The sequence below is a fragment of the Myxocyprinus asiaticus genome, unplaced genomic scaffold (genome assembly GCF_019703515.2).
Source record: "Myxocyprinus asiaticus isolate MX2 ecotype Aquarium Trade unplaced genomic scaffold, UBuf_Myxa_2 HiC_scaffold_101, whole genome shotgun sequence".
Classification (NCBI taxonomy): domain Eukaryota; kingdom Metazoa; phylum Chordata; class Actinopteri; order Cypriniformes; family Catostomidae; genus Myxocyprinus; species Myxocyprinus asiaticus.
The window spans coordinates 14,534-28,163 of NW_026249549.1; the positions used below are offsets into that span (position 1 = coordinate 14,534).

At 38.8% G+C, this 13,630-nt stretch overlaps 1 protein-coding gene and 1 pseudogene across 1 annotated transcript; both read right to left on the minus strand.

Moving 5' to 3' along the window:
* Positions 1 to 3,520: 3,520 nt before the first annotated feature.
* Positions 3,521 to 7,462, minus strand: LOC127439337 (4-galactosyl-N-acetylglucosaminide 3-alpha-L-fucosyltransferase 9-like; annotated as a pseudogene).
* A 1,262-nt stretch (positions 7,463 to 8,724) lies between these two features.
* Positions 8,725 to 13,076, minus strand: LOC127439338 (lanosterol 14-alpha demethylase-like). The gene is made up of 4 exons (XM_051695602.1): positions 11,101 to 13,076; positions 10,904 to 10,999; positions 9,809 to 9,977; positions 8,725 to 9,478 (listed from the first exon to the last, which is right to left on the minus strand). Exons 1-4 carry the CDS (start codon positions 11,338 to 11,340, stop codon positions 9,270 to 9,272), a joined length of 714 nt encoding a protein of 237 aa, XP_051551562.1. The 5' UTR covers positions 11,341 to 13,076; the 3' UTR covers positions 8,725 to 9,269.
* Positions 13,077 to 13,630: the final 554 nt, after the last annotated feature.

Sequence of the window (13,630 nt, forward strand, 5' to 3'; positions counted from 1 at the left end):
GATAACACAAAAAATGCCACAAATGGCATCACAATTTTTAAGAAAAGCTGCTGCAAATTCAGTAATTTTGGGCCACAATAATCAAGAAAAGGTGCCATGAAATCCTGGTGGGACTGACTAAATTTACTGCCATATATTTCAATTTAAAAACTGTCAATGGTTTCTTGGAATACACAGATCTGAATATTTTAAGAATAAGTATACCTCTGTGGGACAGTTGTTATTTTATGTGTACAGTCCTCATACCTTTATATTTTACATTTGTGAAGTCTATAAAGGTTTGTGTACAAAATACAAAAAAACGTAATCACTGAATGCATTGGCTTGGCCTGTCTTGCAACAGATTGGCCTACTCGTTTTCACCATTTTTAATGCAAGAAGGTCGAATTTGTAATTGGTTTCAAAATCTGTTGTGGGTTTATGATGTTGACTGGTTGAGTATGATCAGCAGTTTCATTTCGTCACTTTCCTCTGCTAGTACATACATGTAGAATGAACACATATGAACCAACTGCATAAGCAGATACTAAAAACAAAATAACAGATCCCTCATGCACATAATCTCAGTTCCAAATAATGTTCTGTAAATACACATCAATGTTATTTATTCTTGTCTGCTTTCACTTACACAAATATCACTCAGAAACACATTTTAGATTTCCGCTTCATAAACACCATAGCAGAATAAGTAAACCATGTTTACCTGGATAATAAAAGTGAATCACACAAGTTTCTTTGACTAAGCAACAAGTGCATATTTTCAGATGTTTGATCAGAAGAGTCCTGTCTTTCACTGTGAACTTACATTTGAAGTTTTCAGTAATCCAGCTGAAAGTAAAATGTAAATTAAAAATTAACAAATCAATGTATTTAATCAAAATATGGTATAAATCGCATATATTATTTTTTGTTGCATGTTTATTTACAAGTATTTACAAGTATTTGATATTGTGTGTGTGTGTGTGTACACACTACAAAAGTTTTGAAACACATTCTTTATTATAATTATTATAATTATTATTATTATTTTTTTCTTCACATTTTAGAATAATAGTAAAGTCATTAAAACTATGGAATAACATAAATGAAACTATGGGAATTATGTTGTGACTAAACAAAATCCAAAATAAATCAAAACTGTGTTATATTTGAGCATCTTCAAAGTAGTCACCCTTTGTCTAGAATTTGCAGACATGTACTCTTGACATTTTCTCAACCAACTTCTTGAGGTATCACCCTGAGATGCTTTTTAAACAGTATTGAAGGAGTTCCCATCTATGTTGGGCACTTATTGACTGCTTTTCTTTATTATTTGGTCCAAGGTCATCCATTTCAATGAAATAAATTAATATGGTGGCACAATTATATTTTTGTCTACAAAACAAATTTCAAACATTTAAACATACGCCTTCAGATCAAAAGATTTTTAAGATCATGAAAAACAATTCAGTCAAGTGTTTCAAAAGTTTTGAGTGGTAATGTATATGTATGCACACAAGTATATACTCGTGCTAAAAACCAGTACTGTCTCTTTAAGAAAACCGGCATTTCAGCGAAGAGCGTCTGTAAATGAGCGCATATTAACGAGAGAGGCTTTATCTCATCCCTGTGATGCGTGATTAGAATTAAATGTTTATTTTGTGTTGTTTTTGAACAGAAAGGATAAAGAGACATTATTCATTGACAAATCGTTTGCGTGGATCTCGTCTTTGGACACACATTACACGGAACAACTTTTACTCTCAACATGCTGTGAAAGGATCTCGCTGCTGAATACTCCAATTTACTACACAATCACTGGTGAGTGAAATCTAAACACTTACCAGTTGCTAAATATATACATTTTTAGTTGCATAGCATCAAATTTGGTTACAAATGTGAGTGATTTCCTCACATTAACTACATTACCATCCAAGTATTTTTTGCGAAAAAATGTTTAACACATCAAAATTGAGATTATGCAAATGCAAATTATCGATACAATTTCACAAGTATCGAACTTTAGCACATATATCCTATGTCGACACGTCAAATGTCGAGAACAAATAGTTGGAAATCATTTTTGTTGAGAAAAACGCCATTAACGCAAAAAAAATGTGTCACATGACAGAATTTAGATCACATCTATCCATATAACAAACAGCACAGTGGAGAGGAACACTTGTAGTGATGAGGAGACTCAAGTTTTTCGCAATTTTTGGTTTTTTATTTTCTCCCTTTTCTCCCCAATTTGGAATGCCCAATTCCCAATGCACTTTTAAGTGCTCGTGGTGGCGTAGTGACTCACCTCAATCCGGGTGTTGGAGGACGAATCTCGGTTGCCTCCGCGTCTGAGACCGTCAATCCGCACATCTCATCACGTGGCTTGTTGAGCGTATGTGGCGGCTTCACACTATTCTCCGCGGCATCCACGCAGAGAACCACATTATAGCGACCACGAGGAGGTTACCCCGTGTGACTCTACCCTCCATAGCAACCGGCCAATTTGGTTGCTTAGGAGACCTGACTGGAGTCACTGAGCATGAGTTTTTCTCAATTTATTTAAAGACAACGACATTACCTTTATTCTTGATGAAAGCTTTTCCAGACTTTCTATGGACTGCACGTTCCCGAGCCAGTAAAGATTATGGCGTCTTTTACCAAAATCAGCCAGTAAAAATAACCCCAGATTATATTAATCCTGTGCGATTGACATGCTGGTAAAAAAACAGTAAATCTGCACTGTTCTGACTGTAAACCTTATTATAAAGACACTGAAATTTGTTCACACATTCAAAGTTTTGATGATGATGTTGTTTTTTTGTTTTTTTTAAAGAGGTGGACAGAGTTTTAATGTAAATTCCAACATCTCTTTGAAAAAATTACTGCAGATAACTCTGGCTTTTGTGTTTGGACTAATGCATGTTTGTCTTAAGCATTTCATGCTATCTAGTGTTTATTTACAGATGTAAAAAAGAAAGAAGCGAGTGTATTGTAATTATGTGAAATAAAATGACAATAAACTGGCCAATTTCAATAAATGACCTCAATAGTCTCTCCATTTTACACAAATTTACACAAAGGTACACAATTTGCGATATACACTAAATTCTGTATGGAAACACCGCAAGGGCAGATTTCATTTGTGCTAAACGTATGCAACTGTTTTGTTTGTTTTGTTTTTTTTCAAGAATGACGTCATTGCACACCATTTTATCGGTAAAAGGCCACTTGAATGGAAACGAGCAGGAGACGAAAAATTACGCATATTCCACTCTTTTAACAAAACAGTGCAAAAAGTGGATAGAAACTTGGTTACTGTAGTGGATCAGGATCGTTCAAATCAAGATCGCGATGCATCAGGAAATCAATATTTTTACCCAGCCCTAATTGCAAAAGATGCAGAAGTTCTACAATAGACAGATTTTATGTCATTCATAGTTTCAGAAATGAGGCTGGATTGCTTTCACACCAACTGCAAACTCAAGTCCTCATGTACCAAACTCCAGACCACCGTTTCAAGTGGACTCTTGTGGTTTTTACTGGTGTGCATCTGAGTTCCTAAAATAGCTTTTACACCAAATAACCACACCAGAATTTCTAGTGTAAAGCACTTTATTTTCTAAACAGTCCAAAGAAGTTGTCTAACCCCAGTACCAGCTGTTGAGTTCATTAACCACTTGATAGTGCTTGTATCTCCTGACATGATCACAAGCCCGACAGGCATGCTCAAGACCAAATGAGGTTTTAGTCACAACAAAATGTTCTCTCCAGGTGAAATACTTCCTGTACATATCCTTGTTTTGGTCCAGAAGCTTCAGGTGATCAGCTAGTTCTCTAGGTGAGGGGAAGTCATCCACATGGATGAAGGCACTTCCAGGTATGAATTCTTCGTAATTTTTCTGGATGGACCAAGAAAAATAGGTACAGTGCCGAGGCTCAGAGGGTTGTAGAATTTTTCTGTAATATAGTCTTTGTGAATGGAGTTCTCAAAAGACAAGTAGAATTTGCAGCTGGACACCACCTTTGAATAGTCTTTATCACTAATGCGTCCATTAAAGTATTTGCCATAGATTTCTACACTAATGTGTTTAACTCAGCATAGTATTTTGAACGCTTATAGTTTGAGTTCCAGTTACTTACTATCCAACAGACTAATTTATTCTTGTGCGGGATTTCAAAATTTCTGTCAACACCAGTGGCTTCTGAGATCTGTCCGTAAGGAACCGAGATATCGGACTCTTGTCTGAAAGTTGCTGTCAGATTGAATAGATCGTTTAAATGAGAATACTGCTCCGAATTGGTTGGAGATTCCATATTCATCCAGATCCATTTCTGCAATTGAGGTCGTGGTTGTTTGGGCATGTTTGATAAGTCCTCACAGATATCTTTGTGATGAAATAAAATGCCATGTGCTTTGTTAAACTGACTTCTGTTGTCGGTTAACTGGCAGCCTTTGATTTTGTACAGTAAATCACAAGGTCCAAAACCAACTTTATCCCAAAAGGCCACATCCAGATCAACAGAATGGTGTCTGGATCACCTCTATGCAAAGAAGCTGGTGGTTTTGGCTCTGTCCGTGTTAACTGGTTCCTGACTGAGGTAATATTCACATTGTAGGTGTTGTTCACTACTGAGGTGTGAGTTGCCATTTTAAGAGCGTTGATGCAGATGTCGTGTTTGGGAACTTCAGCAGTCGGACTTTTTATCCAGCTCACAGTTGGTTCATAGTACATATAGAGTATTGAAGAGAAACATGTCAATAAAACCACTGCGATGATGAGATTCTGACAAGCTCTTGAAGAAGTTTGTTGCTCCATCTTGTACCCTTCAAAAGAAACAGTACTATTAAGTGTTTGTATTTAACAGGGAACTGTGTTTTTAAGTTGGAAAACATTAAAAGTACTGGAACCAAATGAATTAGCTTATATGACTTTCAGTCAGATAGTGAACAGATGCGGATGGAATCCCGTGCTCAGTGTTTCCTGAAGCACTACTGAGCGGCACAATCATCTGAGTGAAACATACAGCGTGACCAGTATAGTCTACTTCTGAACAAAAGGGTCTTATTGGTTTCTTTTAGTGAATGAAAAACTGGCTGAACTGCTAGGCTAATTTTATCATGTCCGACTATAAATGAACCAAGAATTGTTACTATGTTATTTGTAGGTACTTAAAGGAATATTCCAGGTTCAATACAAGTTATGTTCATTCGACAGCATTTGTGGCATAATGTTCATTACCACAAAAATGTATTTAGATTCTTCCCTTCTTTTCTTTAAAAAAGGCAAATATGTGTTAACACTATTTTAATGTGATAAAATTGCTTAATAACCTTTTGTGTGAATTTACACTCACTGAGCACTTTATTAGAAACACTATGGTCCTAATAAAGTTCCCAACATGGTCTTTTGCTGTTGTAGCCCATCTGTGTGCGCATTCTGAGATGTTATTCTGCTCACTAGAATTGTACAGTGTGGTTACCCTGTCAGCTTGGACCAGTCTGGACATTCTGCATTGATCTCTCTCATCAACAAGGCGTTTCCATCCACAGAACTGTCGCTCACTGGATGTTTTTTGTTTTTGGTACCATTCGGAGTCAATTCTAGAGACTGTTGTGTGTGAAAACCCCAGATCAGCAGTTACAGAAACACTAAAACCAGCCCGTCTGGTACCAACAATCATGCCATGGTCGAAATCACTGAGATCAAATTTTTTACCTATTTTGATGGTTGATGTGAACATTAACTGAAGCTCCTGATCCATATTTGATGATTTAATGCATTGCACTGCTGCCAAACGATTGGATGATTAGATAATCGCATGAATAAGCAGGTGTACAGGTGTAACTTATAAAGTGCTCGGTGAGTGTATATCCAATTTAAAAATGCAGTAAACTCTAAAACAACCGTAAAAACAAGTACGTATTTAAACAACTTTACAGCTCAAATAATACGCAAGTTTTAACAGAAGAATTAATGTAAGTGCTTTTACACTGATGAGCTAAAACATTATGACCCCTCACAGGTGAAGTGGATAACGTTGATCCACATGTCAGGGTCTGGGTAGATAAGAACAATCAGGTCTCGTAGTCAACGTGTTGAATGCAGGAGAAATGGGCAGGAGTAAAGACCTGAGCGACTTTGACAAGGGCCAAATTGTTATGGCCAGATGACTGCATCAGAGCATCTCTGTAACGGCAAGGCTTGTAGGGTGCTCCCGGTAAGCAGTGGTGAGTACCTCACTGTCACAAACCGGCGACAGGGTGTTGGGCGCCTAAGGCTCATTGATGTGTGAGGGCAATGAAGGCTATCCCGTCTGGTCTGAACCAACAGAAGGTCTACTGTGGCACAAGTCACAGAAAATTTCAAGAATGGTTATGGGAGAAATGTGTCACAACACACAGTGCATCGTATGCTGCTAAGTATTGAAAGCACCTACAATGGGCACGTGAGCATAAGAACTGGAACATGGAGCAGTGGAAGAAGTTCGCCTGGTCCGATGAGTCCCGTTTTCTTTTACATCACGTGGACGGCCGTGTGTGTGTGCGCCATTTACCTTTACCTGGGGAAGTGATGGCACTAGGAAGCACAGTGGGAAGATGACAAGCCATTGGAGGGAGTGTGATGCTCTGGGCATTGTTCTGCTGGGCAACCCTGGGTCTGGCCGTTAATGTCGATGTCAATTTTACACGTGCCACCTACCTAAATGTTGTTGCAGACCAGGTACACCCCTTCATGGCAATGGTATTCCCTGAAGGTAGTGGCCTCTTTCAGCAGGATAATGCACCCTGCAAACACTGCAAAAATGGTTCAAGAATAGTTTTAGGAACATGATGAAGAGTTCAGGGTGTTGTCCTGGCCTCCAAATTCCCCAGATCTTAGTCCGATTGAGCATCTGTGGGATGTGTTGGTGAGAACGCCGCTGCCTTGCGTGTGGAGATCGCGTCCCTTCTACGGAAGGACGCGATAGAGCCTGTCCCTCCAGCAGAGATGAAGAAGGGGTTTTACAGCCCCTACTTCATCGTACCAAAGAAAGGCGCTGGGTTGCAGCCAATCTTGGACCTGCGAGTACTGAACCGGCCTTGCACAGACTCCCGTTCAAGATGCTGATGCAAAAATGCATTTTGGCGAGCGTCCGGCATCAAGATTGGTTTGCGGCGGTAGACCTGAAGGATGCGTACTTCCACGTCTCAGTTTTACCTCGACACAGGCCCTTCCTATGGTTTGCTTTTGAGGGCCAGGCATACCAGTACATGTGACACCAGTTCATTTAAAGTCATTGGGCAAAAATGGCTCAGAAAAGTGAAGTTAGTTGTATTCTTGAACCATACTTTTATCCCACTGAGTTCATATTGTGTGTGTGTGTGTGTGTGTGTGTGTGTGTGTGTGTGTGTGTGTGTGTGTGTGTGTGTGTGTGTGTGTGTGTGTGTGTGTGTGTGTGTGTGTGTGTGTGTGTGTGTGTGTGTGTGTGTGTGTGTGTGTGTGTGTGTGTGTGTGTGTGTGTGTGTGTGTGTGTGTGTGTGTGTGTGTGTGTGTGTGTGTGTGTGTGTGTGTGTGTGTGTGTGTGTGTGTGTGTGTGTGTGTGTGTGTGTGTGTGTGTGTGTGTGTGTGTGTGTGTGTGTGTGTGTGTGTGTGTGTGTGTGTGTGTGTGTGTGTGTGTGTGTGTGTGGTAGCTCAGCAGTTAAGGCTCTGGGTTACTGATCAGAAGGTCAGGGGTTCAAGCCCCAGCACCGCCAAGATGCCACTGTTGGGCCCTTGAGCAAGGCCCTTGACCCTATCTGCTCCAGGGGCGCCGTATCATGGCTGACCCTGCACTCTGACCCCAGCCTAGCTGGGATATGTGAAAAAGAAGAATTTCACTGTATATGTGCAAATGTATAATGTGTGATAAATAAAGAAAATTATAAAAAAATTATAATTATATATATATACATACATAGTATAAGTCTTCCTTTCTGTTGAAGTAACTTGTTTCTCGATTGATTCTCTCTAACGCTGCTGTTGTGATGATTGAATTTAGATTTTATTTTGTTGATGGTTTTACGTGATCCTGGATTTTTCCATTGTTTAAATCTTATCTCAATTGTTGTCATTGGAACTGGTATAAAAGCTCAAACTCCTTAAAGACATTAAATATTATAATGATTTTTATTGTGTTTCACAGCCATGCAATCAACCAGCTGCTCAAAGCTTTCATTCCATGGCAGTTAAAATTACATTTGTTGTGGTACATTAACCCTGACATCCCAAAACCACTGTTGAAATACAAAGATATAGTAGGGTAACTTATTGAGGCTGTTCAAAAAGAGGACTGATGGTAGATGTACTAGCCACACAGGAATTTAAAACCTCTTAACCCCAGGTGCCCTGACATGATTTTAGTAATGCGATTTCACAGAATGAGTTTCATTCTGTGTCATTTGAGTCATCATTGAGTCTGTGTCATGTATTTGGTGCCATCTCCTGGTGGCCATGTGTAATTACAGTGATTGATCACATGACTTTCTGCCCAAATATGGATGATTTTTGCACCAATCTGAACCCAGTCCGATTCGTTTTGCATTCCTTGATGCTACATTAAGTCATCTGATCCAGGTGTTTTCAGCCAGATCACAAGATGCCAGATGCTGTGTGCACATTGTGCTTCATGTCAATTATCTAATGATCTATGCATCTGATTACCTTGTGTGAGGGCTCGTTTGAAAGATAATAACCTCCTTTAAGTAACGGTATGATATTATGATGATATTTTATGTTCTGTTTATTTTTCATGAAGTTTTAAGGGAAAACGTGGCCTATAAGCAACACCTGTTCACATGAAACATAATTGTCAAAGACATACTTATTATTGTTTTCGAGTAAAACAAATAGGTTGGTTGTATTCTACTCTTTGAGAGCTTTCCAACAACATATGACACATGGCTATTTGATCAGTTTGATGTTTTTATTGATTGCAATAATATGTGCAGTGCAGTTTTTTTTTTTAATAAATTATCAAAACGGAACACTTCTGATTTGTCTGCAAATTTCAAAGCACTTGTTCAGTTTTGGTCATAATGTCAACATGCATTGGAAATTAAAGCTTCTAATCTTCCAAACAATACCTATTGTGTGTGTCAAGACTATAGTTATTAATATTTTGACAATTATAATTTTTCTCCCAGGCCCATTTGAGCTTAAAGGGTTAAAACACCTGCCTGATCATTTTTTGTTTTCACTTGTGCTGGATTACAAAGGGTTTGTATTAAAAATGACAATAAAAACATAGTTGTAATTTTGAGTTCTCCCTCAATACTGTTTAGTGCTGGTCTGTTGTGGTTGTGTGCTTCTCCGTGTGTATTTGATGATTGGGTTGTGCGGTGTGTGTATCATGGTTGTGTAGTTCACAGCAGGAAAGTGTCCGTCCACCAGCTCAAAGTCAAACAGCCTCAGCAGAGTCGACCAAATCGTTTTAATCTGCACATATGCGAAGTTTTCTCCGATGCAACGATGACGACCTATAAAAAATGCATAAGCAATAAAAATGAAAGTTTGAAACCAGAACCTCAGTCATCCCTTTTAATAAGCCAATCTTTATTAAACATTGACTAACTATCATTAGCAAAGCATCTCTGTTCTTGCTTTTCGGGACTTTGCATTGTTGTATTATCACTGTCATCACAAGTCGCTGTGGATAAGTGTTTGCTAAATGAATGCATGGAAATGGCATTGCGCATTTATTCTAAACAGTCAGTCCAAAACTCCAGGAACTAGGAACATTTTTTGTCTGCTTCATCTCCGGCTGATCTGCCCCATAAACAACCCTTTACTGTAACCGAAAAACTCACCCGCTCCAAATGGAATATAAGCAAATTTTTCTCCGGCCGCGGGGTTGTCGTTTAGGTAGCGGTCAGGTTTAAACTCCAGCCGCTCTGACCACGTGTCCTGAAGCCTGTGATTCACTGTCGGCGACACACACACTTGATGTCCGGGTGGGATGGTAAATTCACCAACTTTCTGTTTAAGATGTGGAAACATACATTGATTTAGTTACAGGACGTTTAGCCCTGCTATTCATGCTACCTGATATTTGGGTGTAATTTACCTCTGTTGAATTACATCGATGAACAACATTAATAATTATACCAGTTTTAAGTGACATTTGACGTATATACTGTATATGAAGACCCATTTTACCATGGGTCAGGGTTGCTATTTAGCACAATGCAAAATAAAATCAACGTGATGAACTGCCTCGAAGGGTATATTGCTTTTGTAAATCAGTGGACATGAAATATTGATTTGAGTTTATATTATCTTGTAGAGATGGCAAAGGGATATGAGAAGTAGGAAAGAGTACTCACAATACCCAAATCACTGATCAGATATCATTTCATACCGGATGTGCGGTTGTTACTCAGAAATATCAGACCGCTGATGGTCCAATTGACCAATCAGAATAGAGTATTCCAGAGACCCGTGTAAACATAGGCATTGCTAGACCCTATTTAGTAGGGGTTCAGCCCCCCTAAAAATCTGTGACTTTGATATCAGCACGCAGATGTGTGATCGCTCATTGTGAGCTCTGCACGAGTTAAAGTGTGAGACCGCTTTGGTGGCTTTCCCACCTGTTAAGACTGACTACAGCATGAGCCAGTAGTATTCAAGTCCGGGCTGTGATGGAGCATATGATTGGTTTTACACTGAACGAATATGCTTCTTCGCTGAACCAGTCAATTGTTTGAGTTACAACGAGACTATTTGTGAATAAGCAATGATGAGCAGCATCTGTTGACCGACTGAAGGAGAGGAGGATTGGAATGCATTTATGTGCACATCTTATAGTGTCATTGGGGCCTGAACACAATGTTAGATTAAATCCATAGAACCACCCCTGTGTGTTATATATGCAAATATATATTGTAAGTAGTGTTGATGCGTACCTGTGGGGTTTTTGCCATCCTCATCATGGTCATTATGGGGGGTCGCAGTCTGAGTGTCTCCTTTAGACAACGATCTAACAAACTCAAGTCTTTCAGCTGCATCAAAAGAACAAAAACACCGTTCTTTAGTGTCTGTTGAACAGTCTGTTTGATTGCATATCAAAACTGACAATTTAATGGTCATTTTGTTGTATCACCTGGTCATAGTTGAGAGGTGGAAGATCTTCTCCACAGATGGTTTTCTGTTCATTGTAGCAACGTTCCTGTAATGTTCTGTCCTGTGCGAGAAAGAAGCCCATCCATGCGCTGGTGGTGGACGAGGTGTGCTGTCCCGCCAACAATAGACCAATCAACATCCCTGCGATCTCGTCATCGTTAAGAGGACGTCCATCTCTACAGCAAACCAAAGATTTCATTTTTAGTACTTCAGTCACCATTCACTTTCTTTGTATGGCAAAAAAGATGCAATAAAAGTAAATGGTGACTGAAGCTGTCAGTTTGTAAAATTTCTTCTAAGGTGAGTAAATGATGACAGAATTTTTAGGTTTGAAAACTGAATAAATGCATTTCTATTTTGATCTTGCTCACTTTGGGTGTAAAACATGCAATTAATTCTCCATACTTGAGATCTTAGTATTTAATCATGTTCTTTTAGTTCACAGAACCTCCATTAGAGGGCAGTATCTTCAAAGGTGGTCAGTATGCATGCTTCGCTTAGTGTGCTGCGACACAGGGCTCCAGGTTAAAATCAATTGACAACATTTGTGGTATGATGTTGATTTCCGTTTATTTAAAAGCAGAAATCATGGCACTTGCAATGGGCCCAATCCAGTAACTAAAATACACTGTTACAACAGTAAATCTACAATACAATATGTAAACATTGTGTTTTAACATGATTTTAGTGTGATAAAATTGTTAATAACCTTATCAGTGTAAAGTTATATCCAATTTTACAACAATTACACTTTGCTTTAAACCTTGTGAGTGTTTCTATCACAATAAAATCATGTTAACATTTATAATGTTTACATTTTATTTTAACATTTATGTATTGGCCCCATTCACTTCCATTGTAAGTGCCTCACTGTTACTGCAGTTTTTGCTTGTTTTTTAACCCTTGTGTCATGTTTGTTTTGTGCTAACACATTTTGTGTTCCCGGTCAAAAATGACCGGCCCACTAAGATTGTTTATAAATCTCTCATATTGCATATATTATCACAAAATATTGCATTAGATCTTTTTAGCAACTTCTTTTTTAGTAAATATTAAAAATATATATCTTTTTATTGATAAAAGGATTTATTGAACTGAGCTAGTGAGGGGCACTCACTGCAGAAAACAAAAAAATATATAATAATTACATAAATTAATAACCAATTGCTTGATCTAAACAAAGTTTGTGTCATTTTAAAGCTTAGAATCTGGACTTTACATGAATTTGCTGACAAATAAGAACTGTGGTGGCGTAGTGGGCTAAATCACAGAACTGGTAAGCAGAAGGTTGCCGGTTCGATCCACACAGCCACCACCATTGTGTCCTTGAGCAAGGCACTTAACTCCAGGTTGCTCTGGGAGGATTGTCCCTGTAATAAGTGCACTGTAATTTGCTTTGGATAAAAGCGTCTGCCAAATGCGTAAATGTTTCGTTCTCATCATTTGCAAATTTATCACAACATTTGTATTCAGAGTTGGTAAAACCATAAAAAGATGAGATAGCCTTGCGTTATATACTGGAAATGTTTTCACTCAAGAGGTCAAACTGCAGTGAGTTTTAGTGTATGAAATTCCCACAGAGACACATACTGTAAATATAATAAACAGGAGTGTCTTTTTGTCGTGTTTTTCCTTATTACTTCCTGAAACATACATGTAACATAGACAATGACATATCGTAACTTACAGCAGACTATCCCGATTCAAATGAGCCCAAACACAACATAATATGATGAGTAGATCTTGAAATATTCCTCAAAGAGTGTACATGGAAAGACGATGCACAAAAGGGTGCTCAACACACATTGTGTGTGTTTGTGTGTGCATATTTCTGAGAACTTTGTGTGTGCAAACACACATCCACATATGTGCTCATGTAAAGGATTGAGATGCTCTTGAACACTTAATATTTCTGTATTTTGTAGTCTAATCCATTCATTTCCAATGGCCGGTCATTTTTGACCGGGAACACAACAAGTGAAACAAAGTGAAATAAAACCAATAAAATGGTCCAAATTTTTTTTGTGTTTTCAGATACCATCCCAAGTAAAAAATGTTTTTTGAAAACTCGTAAGAAAAAAAGTCATCCGGTTCAAAATGACCGGAAACACAATATAAGGGTTAAATAAACGAGGGACGAGTCGAAAATATTTTCTGTGTTAATATCGTCACGGGTCCTGGGTATCTCAGCGAGTATTGACGCTGACTATCACTCCTGGAGTCGCAAGTTCAAATCCAGGGTGTGCTGAGTGACTCCAGCCAGGTCTCCTAAGCAACCAATTGGTCCGGTTGCTAGGGTGGGTAGAGTCACATGGGGTAACCTCCTCGTGGTCACGATTAGTGGTTCTCGCTCTCAGTGTGGCGTGTGGTGAGTTGTGCGTGGATGCAGTGGAGAATAGCGTGAAGCCTCCACATGTACTAGGTAACTGAGATTCGTCCTCCGCCATCCGGAGTCACTACGCCACCACGAGGACTTAGAGTGCATTGGGAATTGGGCACTCCAAATTGGG

Bases quoted from the DNA above. Each gene is read 5' to 3' on its own strand.
- LOC127439338 (XM_051695602.1), bottom strand. From the start codon at position 11,340: ATGGTGACTGAAGTACTAAAAATGAAATCTTTGGTTTGCTGTAGAGAT. The intron at 11,000-11,100 runs GTGATACAACAA...CTTTTGATGCAG, and splicing joins CACCTCTCAACTATGACCAG to CTGAAAGACTTGAGTTTGTT. The intron at 9,479-9,808 runs GTGAGTTTTTCG...CATTTTTTATAG, and splicing joins TTATATTCCATTTGGAGCGG to GTCGTCATCGTTGCATCGGA.